Source organism: Lemur catta, chromosome Y (assembly GCF_020740605.2).
Source record: "Lemur catta isolate mLemCat1 chromosome Y, mLemCat1.pri, whole genome shotgun sequence".
NCBI classification, from domain to species: Eukaryota; Metazoa; Chordata; class Mammalia; order Primates; family Lemuridae; genus Lemur; species Lemur catta.
In genome coordinates, this window is record NC_059156.1 from 3,626,985 (window position 1) to 3,645,357 (window position 18,373).

General features: G+C 49.7%; 2 protein-coding genes and 1 long non-coding RNA gene across 5 annotated transcripts in view; all 3 read left to right on the top strand.

The window, feature by feature from the left end:
• Positions 1-18,373, top strand: part of LOC123629050 (F-box-like/WD repeat-containing protein TBL1X) — a 1,209,717-nt gene that overhangs the window by 828,300 nt on the left and 363,044 nt on the right. The gene's annotated exons all lie outside the window — the stretch shown is intronic.
• LOC123629072 lies at positions 7,565-9,150 on the top strand. The gene is made up of 3 exons (XR_006731892.1): positions 7,565-7,654; positions 8,408-8,536; positions 9,075-9,150. It is a non-coding gene; the product is annotated as an uncharacterized LOC123629072 (long non-coding RNA).
• LOC123629059 (testis-specific Y-encoded protein 1-like) lies at positions 14,265-16,232 on the top strand. 2 transcript variants are annotated; one of them, XM_045539000.1, is made up of 5 exons: positions 14,265-14,622; positions 14,781-14,892; positions 15,004-15,149; positions 15,254-15,339; positions 16,137-16,232. In XM_045539000.1, exons 1-4 carry the CDS (start codon positions 14,473-14,475, stop codon positions 15,317-15,319), a joined length of 474 nt encoding a protein of 157 aa, XP_045394956.1. In that variant the 5' UTR covers positions 14,265-14,472; the 3' UTR covers positions 15,320-15,339; positions 16,137-16,232. The 2 variants fall into 2 exon arrangements, with proteins under 2 accessions (XP_045394956.1, XP_045394958.1); XM_045539002.1 differs by having other exon boundaries at positions 15,004-15,089.

The following is an 18,373-nucleotide window of genomic DNA, read 5'->3' on the forward strand; positions in this document are numbered from 1 at the left end:
ATCTCTTCAAGGTAAAATCTGTCAACAAACTATGTACAGAATAACGTACCTGAAAACCATAAAAACCACTCGTGACAACTCTAGGGAAACCTCAGTGTGAATGGGGAAAAGTTGGAACATTTTGTGTAATATCTGGGAAAAGACAAGAATGGACACACGTCCCTACTTCTGTTCAACAAAACCCTGGAAGTTCTAGCCAAAGGTATTAAACAGGAGGAAAACCAAATCAAACCAAAACAAAGAAAACAAAATGGAAGAAAACATAATCAAAAGGAATAAGTTAAATATTCCTTGTTTCCCTACGGTGTGCTATTTATATATAGAAAAATCTAAAACCAGTAAAAATGAAGAAACTCATTGAAGTTTTACAATTCAAAATAAGCCTGTAAAAGCAGTAGAGTTTGTAGACACTAATGGTAATCGGTCCGAAAAATAAGGCAGCAAAATAATTTCAGAAATCCATACTTAGGGATAACTCTAACCACGGAAGTGAAAAAGTGTCGACTTGATGAAAGACAACAAGAAATTGATAAATCTTTGAGGAAAGAAATGGAAAACTGTCACCAATCAGTGTAAGAATATTTCATGTTCCTTGACAGTGTTAAAATCTCAGCAGTACACAAAGTGATCCAAAGAGTCAATGCAATCTTTATCAAAATACCGATGACATTCAAGACAGAAATACCAAATCAATAAATAGATATATTAAAACCCTAAAATTGCTTGGTAAAACAAAAAATGCCCAGAATACCTAAAGTAATTTTGAGCCAAGTGAACAAACCTGGAGACATCATTCTACCTGACTGCAAATTATACCACGAAGTTATGCTGATAAACAGCACAATACTTGAATAAAACAAAATACATGGGTAAAGAAAAAGAAGAGAGAGCCACGATATAAATGTATGCATGTACAGTCAAATAACTTTTGAGAAAGAAGCCAAGAATAGGCAAGGAATAAAATACAGTCATTTCAAAAAATGATATTGGGGAAACGTTGGAGTGTACATGCAGAAAAATAAAGGTAGATTTTCTTGCCATATAAAAAATCAGTTCAAAACAGATTAAAGATTTAAATATAAGGCCTCAGACTGTAAAAATACTGAAAGGAATCATAAGGGACAATTTCCATGATGTAGCTCATGACAATTACTGTCTTCATATGATCTCAAAACAACGGTAAACAAAAGTAAAGAAACACAATGGGTTTATATCAAACCAAATGACTTCTGTACAGCACAGGAAACAAAAACTGAGAAAAGAGACGTTTCGGAGAACGGCAGAAATTCTTTTCATTCCATATAGATGTAAAAGGGCTTAATGCTTTACCATAAGTAAGGAATTAATCTGAATAGCAAGAAAAGAGCCTCATTAAAAAATGGGCAAAAGGCCTAAATAAGCATTGCTCGAACTGACACACACATATGGCCAATAGATATATTTAAAATGTTCAATGCCACTAACTATTACGGAAAAACAAATCCAAACCGCGATGAGGTTTTGACCTCACTCTTGTAAGACTGTCTATCAACAGAAAAACGAAAGATAAGGGGTGGTGAGGAAGTAGAGAAATGCATGTAACACTTGCCTAATGTTGGGGGAAACGTAGATTAGATCTGCCATTATGAAAAACAGTATGGAAGTCCCCAAAAACCCTAAAAATAGGAGGAAAAATACCCTGCAAGATCCATCAATCATATTAAGGGTGAGTGTATGGACGGTAAATGACATCAGTTTGTCAAAGAAATACCTGTCCTCCCGTGTTTGTACCTGTGCTATTCACATTTTACTATTGCCGACATATCGGCGTATGCTAGCTTACTTCCATATTGAACCATTCCGTTTCGGAATGCATAAAGAAATTGTGGTACATGTACAAAGTGGAATACACATAGCCATTATAAAGAAAGGGCGGGAGCACTGGAAGACAATGTCCCATTCTCACCCTGTGGAATGTAATTCTTTTTTAAATATAAAAGCAAAAGAAGAAAATTCTTTAACAACAGTTCTTTTCTCTGAATATCTGACATCCATTCAATTCTCCTATCCCACAGGTGAGGCCGTAACACCATTATTTGTCCTATTTCCATACATTGTTTGTTTATTTTACCCCTCTCTTCTCTATACTTGATAACTGAGGACACGGATTTTTTTCCTTCTTATCACACGATGATGAACACAAATCTAAGTTGTTTGTGTTTTTTTAGTAAAATATTATGAAGAAATTGTGAATACACAATGATTGTTAAATGAATAATCAGAGAACATACTAGGGAGAAATTATACTCAATTCCTTTCATCATTGCTTTAGAAAACAGAAATCAATCAACCTTTGCTCCCTCGTAGGAAGTTCCATGGTACCTTCCTTCAAAAGTTCTCATTGTCCTGTGGGAACCACAGTTATTACTAAGTAAAAGTAAGCCTATATTTTTATATATTGATTGGGTTAGCGATTTGCAGTAAGAGTACAGTTATTCTTTTTTTACAATTATATCAGTATTAGATATGACTTACAATAAAGGATTTTTTTATGCCTTACCAAAAGTCATTTCCCAAATAATCTCAAAGGAGTTACAACATTTTGATCCAGGATTGGGTAAAATGGACAAATTCAGGTACATAACTGCTCAGAGAAGCAAGCTAAATTTAGTCAGATAGATGACAACAGACTCAATTCTATAGAAAAACACGGTGTATCAAAGACTGGCATGGTACAGAGATATGAGTCTGCAAATTGACACAGGCAGGGCAAAAGTATCAGAAGGACAAGGGCACAGGGACAGACAGGGACGGAGACAAACTCACACACAGAGAGAAAGAATTATGGGCACATAACAAACATGATTTTCATTTGAAACAGAGCACACCTCCAAGACTCTGACAATGAGAAACAACAAGTATGATTCCGTGATATTCAGGCAGAATGCTCACAGATTCGTCAGGTGACACTGTACTTTGTGGCCCCTAGGCACTGATAATCAGTGAAAGAAAAAGTTAGGAAACTTGTGTAACTTTCTATAATAAGAGCCCCACATCAGTGCTCATGTGACTGTACTAATAGGGCGGAGGTACACCTAAACCTTGAGGAAGAAACTCAGTAAGCTGCAATCACTAGTGTGGACAAGGAGGCCAACCCACCAGATACCAGCATTCAAGTCAAGAGGAGACACCTAATGATTTTGCTACCTTCTGCATGACAGGTTTGTCCCCACTTCATTCCACGACTGGGCAGACTGGTAAAGAGCCCTGCCATTTAATCTTCTTAGCAAAATCTATTTATCACCATGCCAATCTGCTAAGCTCCAACTCAGATGTCCACATTGCAGTTTACAAGAGAAGGGAATGTACTCATAATGGTGTTCCTTATTGTGTCTTTACCTAATATAGGGTTTTATATAGGTAAGTCCTCCGAAATTTCCTGGTTTACAGTTCCTGGAGGACCACACAACTTGCCTTCCCATTTCCATCTAGGGTGATTAGAGCAGTCTCCTTTAACCAGTGCAATAGTATAAGAGGTTTCACTATGTGGGAGCTGTAAAGGTCCCCGCAGGTTGGGGTCAAGTTTTGAAGAACTCATTGCTCAGCATCTGTGCGTCATGGAGACAGTAGCCAGAGCATGGCCAAGGCTCCCTCTTGAGAGCCTCAGGTGACCAAACCCAAGCAGCAGCAAGGCGAGTTAGATTTTAATATCTAAAAGCTGATATCTATGAGAAGGTTTTCCATGCAGATTGCAGGTAGAAAATATGCACGTGAACTCTGCCAAACACTCATCCCTGAAAGACCATAGGTCTTCTCACAAAAGCTATGGGCCAGGGAGTTAGTTCATGTTGGCCAAGAATGTGTAACTACAGTATTAGTGTGTTACCGGCAATGGGGCCCACGTTGGAAATGATTTATCTGGGAATAAGTACAAATTTTCTGGGTTAAACCCTGAAATGTCCCTTCATCTCTGGCAGTCAATCCCTTGTTCTGTGCGGAGACGCACTTATTTCTGGAAGCAGCTACCCACTGGGGAAGGAGCACCCTGAGTTTTGTCATTCTGGGTGGGGCTTGTAACTCATGCTCTGCAGGCAACCCCAGTTCTTTCCCTTTTCACTACTTAACCACACACGTGGCCTGTGGAAAAGGCCACAAACGTGGACCCCTCAGGTTATAGAAGCAGTGTGCAGTGTGTTTCACAGAGATGTCCTTGTTGCAGTTTACATGAGAAAGTAATGTACTCATGATGGTGTTACTTGTTAAGTTGTTGAGTATTCACCTAACATAGAGTCTCATGGAAAAGACTAATCCATCCCAGAATAGGAACACTGACAGTAGCATCTGCGACCTGGGTCACTTAGAGAAAGGCAGCACGCATGTGGATCACCTGGCGTTGTGTAAGAATGACTCCACCCATCTGTTTCCCTCAGCTCTGCCTGTTTGCATTTTTTACCCACACTGAGTCACTTGGAAACAAAGACTTTCTCATGAGGTCATGCGTATGAGGAATGTGGTTGATCAAGCCTTTGTTTTGTTTTATTTAGGCACCCCTGCCAGAACGAGAAAGTCGTATGCTTCCTATCCTCCCCTGTACCTCTGTGTTCTTTCCCAGAACCCCACCCTATGCCCATTTCTTACAACATTGCTGGCAAACCTGGTCCTGTGAGGTTCATTGTTCCAGCAAAGAGCCATGCATTCATCTAATGAGGACAATCAATTCAACTGTGAAACCAACATTAAAATATCCATCATCTTGTCTTGTCCTCCTGTGTCTTATAATATGCAAGCGTAAGGATCACTGGAGGTACCTTATAAAACCAAATTGAGCACTGAATTATTTCGGGTCCCTGACCACTAGCCACTGTCATCAAACTACCCTCCTTTTCTCTGAATACAAGTAAGTCTCCAACTTAGCTAGCTTCTCTTCTCTTCCTCCCCAATACATGCCCTGTAGCACAAATTCTGACCTCAAATGGAAATCCCAAAAATGACACATCCCCCCTCTTACATCATAGGCCTTGATCCTCTTTGGTAAACTCTAACGCAGAGTACATAGATAGATACATACGTATATGTAATTACAGATACAGAGAGAGCTTGATGCATACAGATACATAGACATAGACATATTTTTAACTCACCCCATTCAGTACATTAGCAAACACTCAGACACACATTCACACACTAGACAGTGTTTATTTTTTCTCCCTCAGTACACTCCAAATTCATCCAGATGTCTTGCTGTCTGCAGTTGTCACCACCTGATCTGATTGTCCTTTATTTTCTCTGACTTTGATCATATGGAGTAGTCATCTCTTGCAGCTCGAGTAGCTTTGGGGGGTTGGGCTCTAATAGTTTAGGCAAATTTCTGGCTCCACCATATTCAACTCCAAACTGTAAAGTGTCCTAAAACACACATAAAAATGCATTTCCTCTGAAAAATACCAAAAGTTCTTCTAATTTCTCAATTCCCTGATCAAGGTGCTCTCTTTCCCTACTGTGACCTCTTCAATTGCCTTCTAACCTTGTTTAACAAGTGCTGCCGATAATCCCCGCCCCATCCCTGCTATTCTCTGTGTGTCTCCAATAAGCTTAGATTAGACATAAGGAAATTTAAAAAAAACCAGAAATTTGGTGGTAAAACATGGGAAAAGATGGTATCCATATCTACAGCCATTGTGGAATGTGTAAGAGAAAAAAATATGTAAGATTGACCCCTTAAGGGAGAAGAAGGACAACCAAGGGTAGGGTTGACTGTAATAGAAGGCAGTTCTAAGAAGTGAAGTTAGTGATTCTGCCTTGCTTCTGTCTGAGTGACTCTGGACATTCAGTATGCTTCTATGGGCTTAAGATTCCCCAGTTATCAGCTGGTTTGCATTGCAGTCCCTAATGTTCCTGTTTGACCTAAGGCCCTGGACGACCTGGGTTCTGTTCACTTCCTGTCTTCCTCTGAGCATTAATTTTTACCTCTGGGACATGAATGCCCAGGTCCCAGACAACATGCATTTGAACCCTCACTTCCTCAGTGTCTCACCTGTCCTCTGTTTCTTCCGCAGGCGCCTTCATTCTTGTATAGTAGCACAAGGGAGTGAGACACAGGTCTTCAGTGATGAGCTATTAGGGAAATCAGAACAGGTCAGGCAAGGGTTTGGGCAAGTGTCACAAGCAGCTGGCAAACCCACTTAGGCCATGTAAGACATTCCCCAGGAAGGTCCCACCTCAGCAATCGTGTAAGAGTCGGTAAAGTTGTGGTCAGAAAACCAGTTGAAGAAGTTAAGACTGCTGTTCTGGTGTGCGTGGCTGTGGGCCTCATGCTCATAATCCTGATACCACTGAACTGGAGAGGAATGAGGTACTCTGAATTCTGTAGGAAAATGGGCATGTAGGAAGGAGCTAGGGCACATGGGCACTGATGTACCCACCATCCTCACGACCCATCCAGAGAGTCACATCTTACCAGTAATGTTAACGAGATATTCCTTGGTAACCACTTTTTTCTGGAAGTAGGTTTTGTTCCCAAAGAACAGCAAGATCCTGTAGCAGCTTTTGGGATGCTTGATTTCCTCCACCTGCCAGCCGGAAAGGGAAAGTGAGGACAGCTTAATTCTCTAATCAGGTGACCTTCTCTTTCTTGCCTGTAAGAATTAATTATCTTCCTCGCCATTCCCCTCTAAACCCACCAACCTACGTTTCCCAGGCCTGACCCCCAAATAGATCATGTAGCTAACCATGTCCTCCTCTCGGACACTGACCAGGATCGACATCTGGGGCTGTTTCACAAACTGCATGAGGTCGAGGATCCTTCATATGCTGAGAAGGGAAGGCTACAAACAACAGAGCAATTCTGGAAAGAATACAGCCGGGTAGGGCATATCTCACACACCTGCTACCAAACCTCCCTTTCCCCTTTTCCTTCTCCTGCATTAAGGCCGTTAGGTGGAAATCTCATTCCCATGCCAAGAAGAGACTACCACTACTGAGGAACAGAAGGGCTACTTCTTGTGAGTTCATGCTCTCTTCTGTTTCTGTCCCAGGCATGGCAGAGTCATTCTATATTATGTATGAACACTGTCCCTGTTCTGACTGATGCAGGTGAACATTCAGGCCTCCTTCCCTGTAGCATTATTCTGAGGGAAACTGCTGCTATTTGCAACTACTTCGTGGTAGGCACCATTATGATTCAAACCTCTGCCTATCACCCCAATAGTGCATTTGTGCCACATACATGGGAAAAGTTGTGGCTCACATCCTGTGTTCTTTCATTGAGACAGGGTCACGCTCTACGCCCAGACTGGAGTGCCTTGGCCTCATCATACCTCGCTGTGCCCTCCAAATCCAGCCTAAACAGGTGCTGCTGCTTCAGCCTCCTGAGTACCTGGGACTACAGATAGGTGACACAATGCCACCTTTGTGTGTGTGTGTATATATATATAAATATATATACATATATATTTGGAACAGGGTCTTCTCTTGGTCTCTAATTGATCGCCTCCAGTAATCCTCCCTTCTCAGCCTTGCAAAGTGTCACCAACTTTATAGATGACATTTTCATTAGCATGACTTAACACTTTGCCTAGCACACGTCTCTACAGCACGATCTAGACCAACAATCAAAAGGATAGGGCTTTGGCCCAGAAGCCAGATTGTCCCGGATGATGGACATCCTGTGGTCAAGGTGAGCCTGCCACCTTTGCAACACCCTGCACATCAGCCGAGCGTGGGCCTTGCTGGCTTGGCTAGTCACTGGCTCCAGATCTAACTGAAGAGCTTCCAGGGCCTCCAGTGTGGTCTGGGACATCCTGGGGCAGCTCCCTGCCTCTGCCTGCTTGTTCTTATCCTCCTCTTTCTCCTGCACTTCCTCCACCGGCTCTTTCTCCACACATGCCCTATGCCGCTCTTCTTCCAGTTGTCTTCCTGCTGGCTTGGCCTGGGAGTCACCCCTACAGGGTGATTGTCCAACCGCTGCCAATCAGAGAGAGGGTGGAAGGTGGAAGGGGTCCCACTGGGTGCTCCCTCCCTCGTCCTCAGGCCCGCAGCTACCCACCCTCCTGGGCACTTGAGCCTGGTTCTGCCAGGAGCAGCTGTAGGTGCCCGGGCTTCTCTTGTAAGGAGTGTTAAAAGTGCATATCTGCTCCGTTGCTCTTGGTTGCTTCCCTGTATATTAGGTGACATGGGGCCACTAGAACACAGAAAACCCTCAACGGTATGTGTTGTGCACGAGAGACGGCACGTGATATCCCACAAGGAGACAACAAGGGGAGGGAACTGGCTGGTGCTGCGGGGGTGGGTGGCAGCTGCGGGAAGCCAGGCTACAGCAGGAGACCTGGGCCCAGAGCAGACAGCACCGCCGCCACAACTGGCCCATGTCCCGGACCATACAGACCATATTCACAGGTCTCCTGCCCGATGACAGCCCTTTCTTTCCCAGGACAACAGAAGACTACACTGGCCTGCACTCTTGGCCTATGGGAGAAAGCAGGACAGAATGCCTGGTTCCAGTGTTTGCTCGGTCCTGGGAAGAGAAAGCTGCCAGACGCAGGTGGCTGTCTACTAATCGGTAGGAATGTGGTTGGTGGTACTTGCCATGACTCTCCACGTGGGCTGGCCTTGTGGAAGTCCAGGGCCTTGTGAGTGCCTCAGAAACATAACACAGCTGCTGCCAGCTGTGCCCTGTAGCAAGTATGCTCGGGACTCTGTCTGCAGTTGTTGACCCTGGGCCAGGTCAATAGGGAGCTTGATGATTCCCAGGGTGGAGACCCAGTAAACCCCATGGTGTCCTGCCAGTCCAGGAACCAGTGCTTACAACACAGGGGAGCTCAGGCTGCATCTTCCAGCCAGGTCCCAGATGTTGGTGCATCGGGATCATGTCCAGCACCCCCCACAGTGGCACTTGGGCTAGTGAATGAGCTGAGGGCCAGTGTCAGAGGCAGAGCAAGGGACAGAACTGGAATAGAAAGACAGAGAGAAGGGAGAGCGAGGAGACTGAGGGAAAGAGTGGACACAGGTGGAAAGGACACAGAATGAGGAAGTGGCATTGGCTCTGTGAGCGGGCTAGATCAGACTCTTCCTGAAGCTTGCATTCAAAATGATGGCAGGAACGCAAGGAGGAGGGGTGGCGTCCACACTGCAGGCTTCCCAGCTGCCCACCCCACGCAGCACAGCTGAAAGGACTTCTTTATGCCCAGAACACCACAGGTAATTTAAGTGGGTCCTTCCACATTCCTTCCTGCAAACACCGGTGTCCCGCTCTGCCCCCAAACTGTCAGGCTTTCAGCACAAGGCTTTGCCCAGACATATCAGAAATCATTCTCACCCACAATATTTTCAGATGCAGTTCAAGGGAGGAAGAAAAAACTGAGACGTGCTAAGAGGTAAGTATGTAGGATATGATAATGCAGTCACTGTCTGATAACCACACTAAAATTTCTCCTATCTCTACTATTTGGGTGAAGGTCTGATCTTCCATGGGGAAGGTGCCTACCACGTGCACTTGAGGGGAGGACATTTCTTTGAGGGATGTTCCCTTTGTGCATACGTGAGTTTTGCAGGTCCATGCAGGAAGCCTGTCTTGCAGATCTCCTCCTCCTCCTCCTTACCCCAGCATGGAGGCCTGTTACCTCAGAGAGGGAAGGAGTCTACCAAGGACAGTTGTACTCACGACATGTTTGGTGACTGAGGTTCCTGGCTTGGCATCTCCCGACCTGGTGGTACAGTGCATGTGCAGCCCTGTGTCTGCTGGCTTCCTTGTGTTCGACAGCAGACCATGGCTGTCCTCAGTGGCAAACCTGAGCTTCCGCGTGCCAGGGTGGTGAGGTGGAAGGTACCCTGCCAGCAAGGATAGATGCTCAAAGAGAAGCTCTATGCCCCTGCTTGTGTAATGTCCCTACCCCTCTGCTCTGTCCACTTTTCCCTCATATGTGAACACCTACAGATTAGGCCCTCATCACACCTTCCTTTCCTTACACATCCATCTGCTCCCAGGACACCTCACTGGCCGCAGCACTGTTTCCTGGCCTGTGAACATGTGATGATGCTCTGTCTTTGTGAAGCCATTCACAGGCGTTCAACCCCATGTGACGATCCCCTGGACATGTCCTGCTGTGGTGCTGTGATGGTGTAGCCCATATCCTAAACATGAGCCTTTCTCTACCTAGCAAGCTAGAGAGGGCCTAAAGGACCAGCTCTCTCTCTAATGGGCACGTATGGTTCAGGGAAAACACAACAATACCTTGTCTGGGTAAATATCTCTTGGGGTTCCTGAGGCTAGGGTGGCACTGCAGCCAGTGGAAACCAGAGGTTATATAAAATTCGGGGACATATCTGGTGAGTCTCCTCCTGTCTACTTTAGAATTCACAGAGGAATGCCGCAGACGATAGGAACTTGGCTTTTCTATTTAACTCCTCTCCTCCCTGCTCCTGGAAACATAGAATTCTCACATTGCTCCCAGAACAAACATGTTATTCCATCCAGAGAGGATCGCTGAATGACTGCTGCCTCTGGTATTCCTGGCAGAGATGTGCTCTATTTTAGTCTTCGAAGGGTGTCTTGGTGTGCCATGCACCAAAGCAAATTGTCCCTACTGCTTACCCAGCCAGAAACTATGAACACCAACAAACAGATGGCTTAGTTGACATGAATGGGTTTTACTCCGTGGTAAGGGTGGGATGACACAAGAAGCCAAGGTGAATAGTCAGACTGAAAAATCCAATAACAGCCCATGTAGCATGAGAGCACTGAGTGGGATATGGACAGAAAGGGCACAAATATTACACATGCAGGGCATGGAAGACTTCAGACAGATGGTCTTAGAGCACTAGTCAGAGGAAGAGATACAGAGTTGAAGGGGCAGACTTGTGAGAGTGGAGGCTGAGGGAAGCGACGTACACACTCAAACACACACACACACACACACACACAGAGAGAGAGAGCGAGAGAGGCCAACACAAATTCACAATGTGCATTCAAAAGCAGAGTTACATTTGGGCCCTGACTAACCCTCACCCGGAAAATACTTCCATTCAAGCAAACTGAGCACAAAGTGTCATGATACCATGCGCACCTTATTAGTGTGGAATCAGGACCAAGAAACACTCTGGTCTGCGGTGGCAGCGATTCCCACCCAGCTGCATCTGGGACCTGACTGGAAGTTGCAGCCTGAGATCCCCTCTGTCATAGGCACTGGTACCTGGGCTGCCAGGACACCATGGGATCTACTGGGTCTGCACCCAGGGAATCATCTGCCTCCCTTCCGACCTTGCCAATTGTCTAGAAATGTAGACACAGGCCCGAGGATATTTGCCACAGGAAAGCCCAGCAGCAGCTGTAGCACGTCTCTCTTGTTCTCATCAAGACTGGGCATGTGGAAGCCAGTCCATGTGGGGAGTGACACCACATCCCAGTATCCAGATTCCCACATAGCTGAGATATATGTACTTGGCCTCTGTCACGCTGATATTTGCATGGACCGAGCTGCATAAAAGTCTGCACCCCAGAAATCGGGGATACCGCTGGGTCACCTCTGGTCAGCCACCGTCACAGGCAGAGGGGTCATTGTGTTGCCCTGGGAAGCAAGCTGGTGTCATGTGGCAGGATTGTGGATACATCATTTGTGCTTCATGTTTTGGGACCTCGTCCAGTCCTGAGACGGTGCTGGCCTCTGGAGCCAAGCTATCCCACGCTCGCCAGGCACCAGGAGGCTCTCCCCTGTAAGCCCCACAGCAGAGAAGGCCTCCTCTCTGTTCTCCTGCTGTGGGCTCCCCAGTGCCATGTGGTGTGCATGCTTCCTTCCAATAAATGCTCGCCGGCTTCCCTTGAGGCCAATGTCACATCCTACGTGTAACCGGTTTGATAAACCTGAAAAGCTTTGCTCAAAAATTCTTTCAGTTCACTGAAATGTCTGGCCCCTCTAAATGGCCGTGCCAGCAAGACCTATCTCAGCCAGGGTGATTTAGCAGCTACACTCTACATGAGGCTGAAAATAGACAATTGTATGGCCAAACTGAAATACCAGAACTTTATAACTTTGCGGTGTACTAATGCATTGTCTTTTGCGTTTCTTTGGCAGGAAAGTGTGCACCTTCTCCCACCACATGCTTGGTGGGAACTGTCAGTGTAAGCGATATTCCACCCAATAGCTGTACCTAAAAACGCACTGAGCATGTGCACGAGGCTGAAACAACAGCGAATATTCCCCGCAGTTCACTTAAAGCGTCTGCCTAGGAGGGCCTTCGCCCTCCTGTTTTCACCATGGGACATATGTACGAGCATAATTTCTCAGTGCACTTGCCTGCCCGGCGCTACACCTGTACCACGCAACGGTGCTCACACCCCTAACGCATTCTTGAGTTCGCTCCCTGTTGGGCAGGGAGGCGCATTTGGGACAGTCCCTACCTCCCCTCTGCATTAACGCACCCACGGAAATAAATGTAATCCTCCTTAAGATTCCTCAGTGTCTCAGTGATTGACTTTCTGTGCGGAGGGCAGCTCCCAACCCCCCCAGTGAGTTGCTTAGCATTCCCAGGGATGCGACCAGGTGGAAAGGGAGCAGACGTGCACTTTCCACTCTCCCGAAAAGCAGACAGCAGAGGCCTGCACTGCAGCTGACAACGCCCCATGCCGGCCGCAAGGTGCTCGGGTATGTTGGGACTCAGAGGCCCAGGGCGCATGCTGAGTCGGCAGCCCCAAGGCCACAGCTTCGGCCCCAAAGCGAGGCGTGCCCTGCGGGATGGCTCACAGGCGGGTGGAGGGGCGGGACCAGCCAGCTTGAAGGCCTCCATCCTCCCACCGATTGGCGGCAGTGAGAGACAGGCAAGCCGCGGGTGGATCCGGGAGCTTCCGACCAATCCGGCAGCCTGACGGCACAAAGGCCGGCGTGCGCGTGCGTGCTGACTATAGGCCCGCGAGGGGGCTCCAGCCAGGGCCGGGCCGTGTGCGCTCCAGGCGTCTCTCAGGCCTAGCGTGGGCCTGCAGCCGCTGGGTTCTGCCAGTCCGCTCTGGGACCTGCCTGCCTGCCCTTCCGTCGCAGCTGACGCTAATCAGCACCAGGGCCACATGGCGGGTGAGACGGGGCCCGGGGCCAGCGAGCCTCCCCGGGAAGCCTGGCACGGCCCAGGTCTGGGCAGGGCCCTTCAGGAGGCTGAGGCCCAGGGCCCTCCCGGGGAGCCGGCCCCGGGGGCCTGTGGGGCCCGTGCGGTGGGCTGGGCGGTGCAGCTGTCGGTCTGTGGGACGACCGAGGGGGGCGTTGTGCTCAGCGTGGGGGGTCTGCCGGAATGTGTGACCCTGGCGGAGCCCACAGGGGAGGAGGAGGTTCTGGTGGTGGAGGACATATTGGAGGCCGTGGAGGTGGTGGCAGAAGAGGAAGAAGACGACAATGACGATGACAAGGAGGATAATGAAGATGAGGACAGTAGTCAGGCGCAGGCCGGGCGCTGCGTCTCGGCTTCAAGTTCCCCGCTGGAGGCGCTGGAGTTGCTGGAGTTGGAGCTGAGCACCGCGAATGCTGCAGACAGCAGGGTCTTCGCTCGGCTGAAGCTCAAGCTCCGTCAGCGGCAGAAGGCTTACCTTGAGCGCAGGAGGGCCATCATCCAGGCCATCCCTGGCTTCTGGGCCAGAGCTGTATCCTTACCGCTTCGGAATCAGCAGGTGGCCACCTAGGGGGATGGGTAAAGAGCATGCAGGGAGCCACGCAGGAGGGGAAGGGGTCTGCAAAAGGCAGAAGAGGGAGAGCGGCAGTGGGGCCGGACCCCCAGGCCTCCCTCATGCCAATGTCAGCACCCGCTGTGGGGGGATCCTGTGAGCCTGTAGGAAGTGTGGGAACACATGGTCGGGACGAGCAGCAAAACAGGATTCCCCAAAATGGGGGGAAATGTCAAAAGAAGCCTTTGCCACAGAGCAGAACTTTGAAGGACAGGTAACTGAGGAACACCCCAGAGAGCTGGGAGTCCACATAGCTTTTGCAGCCATGGAGATCCACTGTGACTCGCTGCAGCTAGCAATCAGCCTCCACAGGATGTGGTGAAAATCTGGGGCTCACCTTAAGAAACCTACTGTACTCTGTAAAGCACCAGACGCAAAGATTGCTTTCCATTTGTCTTGTGCATTTCTCCCTGGCATATGTCTGGGGCACAGGGCACACGTGCCCTCCTGGGCACCGACACAGGCAGCTTCCCCTCACGCTCACAGTGGTACCTTCAAGGCACACGCCCACACGTAGGGAGGAGCCCAAGTTGACAGAGGGCGTGAGGAGAGGACAGAGCCCATGCAGACGTCAGCAGTGTGTGTCCTGCGGCCAGCACACGAGGGCCACCTGGGGCTCAGAGGGCCTCAGGAAACAGCCCTCCCTGACTCTGTGCAGGATTCTCAGACTTACCCACGCCCAGGAAAACCCTAGTCCTGAGCATGTCTGGGGCCAGGCAGGGGCTGAGGAAGGCCATGGGAGGGCTGTAAGTGTGGGGCTCTGGGGGCTTCTGTGCCCCCACCCTCCCTCGTTCTCCATGCTCTCCAGACATGCTGCATGGCTCCTGGCCTCTTTCCCTAGTGTGGAAAGGCTCCTTGACCTCAGGCAGATTGTGTACCATCCCCAGCTGTCAGCTGTGATCACGGAGCAAGACAAAGACGTGCTGAGCTACATGATCAATCTGGAGGTCAGGCCTGGGGGACGGAGTCTGGCTGGGGAGGGTCAGTGGGACAGGATGGGGACAGCTTGAGTGGCAGAGCTGGCAATGGTAAAGGACTCATACAAACATCAAGGAGACCCCCTCAGCACAGACTCCTCCTCCTTCACCCTCTTTTTCCCTGGCAGGTGGAGGAAGTAAGCCTGGAGAATTACCGCTGTAGGATGAAGTTTTTCTTCCTTCCCAACCCCTACTTCCGGAATCAAGTGATCGTCAAGGAGTATCACCTTGATATCACTGGTGGGACATGCCTGCCTGGGTGGTGGGGGAGGGGCATTGAGGGGGTGTAGGCCGCACGAGGACACTTCCCTAAGTTTTGGGTTTTTTTTGTTTCTTTGTTTGTTTCTTTAGGTTACCGGGCATCTCGTTCCTCTGCCATTGAGTGGTTCTGGGATTATGAGGGTGAAGCCCCATTCAGGGAGCAGGACTCCACCGATGTAAGCTTCTTCAGCTGGTTGTGCGAACACAACTGCCCGGGCTCTAACCGGATTGCTGAGGTGGGGCTCCTGTGCACGTCTTCTGAGGTCACCTCCGTGGGTTTCTCGGGTTCTGGTGATGTGGGTTTGATCCTTGGGTGGACCTGTCCCTGTTGCCCTGCCAGATCATCAGCGAGGACCTGTGGCTCACTCCCTTGCACTACTACCCCAGGGATGAAGACCTGGTGTGAAGAAACACAGAGGGCGCCAGGTGAGTAGAGCAAAGTATGGGCCAAACCCTTGCTTCTCGGTTACCTGGGAAGTTGTAGAAATGCTGAGAGTCAGAGTGAGAGCAGTGAGCAAACCCAAGTCACAGGGAGGTGGGAGAGAAGCTGGCAGTGGGGAACTGAGAAGACAACAGGTCAGGATTGGGGTACCTCAAGCTGCAAGACCCCCAGAGGAAGCCAGGAGTAACTGGAAACTGTGTTTCTCTGAACTGTCATGCCATGGCATCCACCCCACCCTGAGGCCTGGTAGCAACCACACAGTGGGGCCTCCGTCCCTCTGAGCCAGCAGGCAGATGTCTACATGTTGCTGCCCATGGTGATGCCCCTCTGTCAGTGTCTGAGTTGAAAATCCAAGCCTCCTCCGGAATTTCTCCTCGATGCCCACACCTGCACTGCAGCCCGTGCAGACGGCATGGGCCATTGTCTGGGAAACTGGGAAACACACTGGGGGCCCATGGGATGCAGACTTGAAGGGATCACAGAATGGCAAGGCATAGTGAGTCCTGGGGAACGAATATGGGAACCAACAGCTGTGGGCTCCCCTTGTCTTCAGAGACACCTACTCTCCTTTGAACCTGTGCCAGTGTGTATGTGTATATTGTGTGTGTGTTCAAATATGTGAGAATGTGTTTACATGAATGGGTGTGCGTGCGTGTCTGTGTATTTGTTTGTGTCTGTGTGTGATCCCTGTGCTTTACACACAGCTTTTTAGATGTTAGCGTTGGAAACCTGGGGAGCTTCTGCTACTCAGAGACTTTAATAGTCTACTTGGTTGTCCCAGGAGGAAGACTCCACAGGAACGGACGGCTGCTGTAGGATACAGAGATGCCCTACATGTGCAGTGGCCCTTACATGGCAATAAACTCTTATCAATTTCCGTTGTGTCCCTGAGTGCTTCCCTGGGAAACTGGGAGGAGGCTGTGAGTAAATGGGACCTGGGAGGGGTGCCCTTGAATTCCATGTGAGTCCCTGTGTGTTTCAGTGGGCTGCCCCTGAAAGAGGAGGAAGCCCTGGACACGACAGGCACAGACTTGGCAGGGAGGCTGGCCTTCTCCCTACTCTGGCGTGGGCAGGGGTAAGCACTGATCAGCTGGGAGATGTAACACGAGGGCATGTGGCAGTCAAGGCCTGGTGACAGGTGCCTGTGTGGCTGGCAACACCTCCTTTCTAGTCTTCCATAGGCATGTGGAAGATTCCCCCAGGACCCTCCCTGGAATGGTCACAGGGGCTGAGGGGAAGAAAACAGGGCAACATTCCCCTGAGGACTTCTCGTGACCCACTTGTCCTGGCAGGAACATGCATGCGCACTGCCCTCAGGGTGCCCAGTCCAAGCCCCCGGGAGGAGCGTTCCCAGCAAAGGTGCTGGACGTGCCGGTGGGAGGTGCATGGAGGCAGGGCTGGAGGGTGACGGGGCATGTGGCCGCGCTGTGGTGTCCCAAGGATCACTGGCTCTCTCCCGCTTCCTGTAGGGCCCAGGGCCATAACGAGGAAGAGGCACATGCCCTGGCAATTCCATAGACCCCTGAGCATCCTTTTTATTTCTGGAGTTATACCCTGACACCCACATAGAGACAGGAGGAGGTAGGGACTGAGCAGACAGAGGTGTGAGGCATGAGCAAGCTGTGTGCCCCCTGGGATTGTCTTGCCCAGAGGATGCCATCCTGGGAGTTCCTGCTATTACACAGAAGGGACAGGGACCGAGGCTTCAAACCTCACCCTGGCCATATCCAGGTCCCCCGGGGCTCATCTGTAAGAGGGAGCCACTTCTAGGGAAGTCCTGGAACCTGGCGACAAGGTGAGGGAGTAACTGTGCCACAGATGGCTAGGGGTGATCCCAAGGGGTGCCCCAGGTGTGTCTGTGGCCCTCGTGTAAGACAGGCATCTCCCTGGCCAGGCAGCAGGCTGAACTTCTCCCGTGTACACCTGCCTGCCCCCTTCTCCCCACACTTTCTGGCTTCTTATGCTCTCTTTGGGGGCCCAGCAGGTATTTTCAGAGTGAGGGACTGACAGACACATGTGCGATTATTCTACTCTCCTGCAAAGAAGTCCAGAAACTTCCTGCATTTTGGGGGGCTTTTGGCCTGAGACCTGACCGCTGGGTTTGAGCCAGCCACGCACGGCAGGTGCCTGAGGCTCTAGACAGGGAGCCCAGACCAGCTCTGACCTCTGCATCGTGCACATCCACACCCTTGCAGACAGGGTGGGCATCGGCACAGATCTGCTATGCTCTGTGGAGTTACCCTTGAAGGACCCTGGCTTCTCATGCCTGTCGGTGTCTAGGATGGGTTCATTTGGGGAAAGGCAACTGTGTGCTGAGGAGTGTGCGGTGAGTGGGACTGGGATTTGGGTTTGCCCCGGAGCAACGGAGACTGGCCCCTCCCTGCTCCTGTGGGTTTCCTTCTGCTCCTCTCAGGGCTCCACAGCAGGATCGAGCCAGGTGCCACAGAACACAGGAAAGCCTGTGCAGGGGCCTTCAGCTGCCCAGCAAATGCCAGTGCAGGCCCACAACAAATAGACTTCCACACTGCCTGCCAGGTGGTGGAGGTGGTGAAGAGAGGCCTGACCTCAACAGCAAAGCTGAAACTGCCCTCTGAAGGTTCCGGTCCCACAGCTTGCTCCCGTGAATCACCCCAGGGAAAGGGGCCCACACATGTTCTTCCTGGGCTGCATGGTGGGAGGCAGGAATGGTCCTGTCTCCACAGCCATTTTAAGGGGTGAAAACATTCGTTTTGCTCTGAATGCAAGTAGTCGCCCAGCTGTGTCCCTGTCCTGACCCCATGGCAGAGCGTCTGGGTCCTGATTCCACACTAATAAGGTGCACATGGTATCATGACACTTTGTGCTCAGTTTGCTTGAATGGAAGTATTTTCCTGGTGAGGGTTAGTCAGGGCCCAAGTGTAACTCTGCTTATGAATGCACACTGTGAATTTGTATTGGCCTCTCTCACTCTCTCTCTGTCTCTGTGCGTGTGTGTGGGTGTGTACGTCGTTTCCTTCAGCCTCCACTCTCACAAGTCTG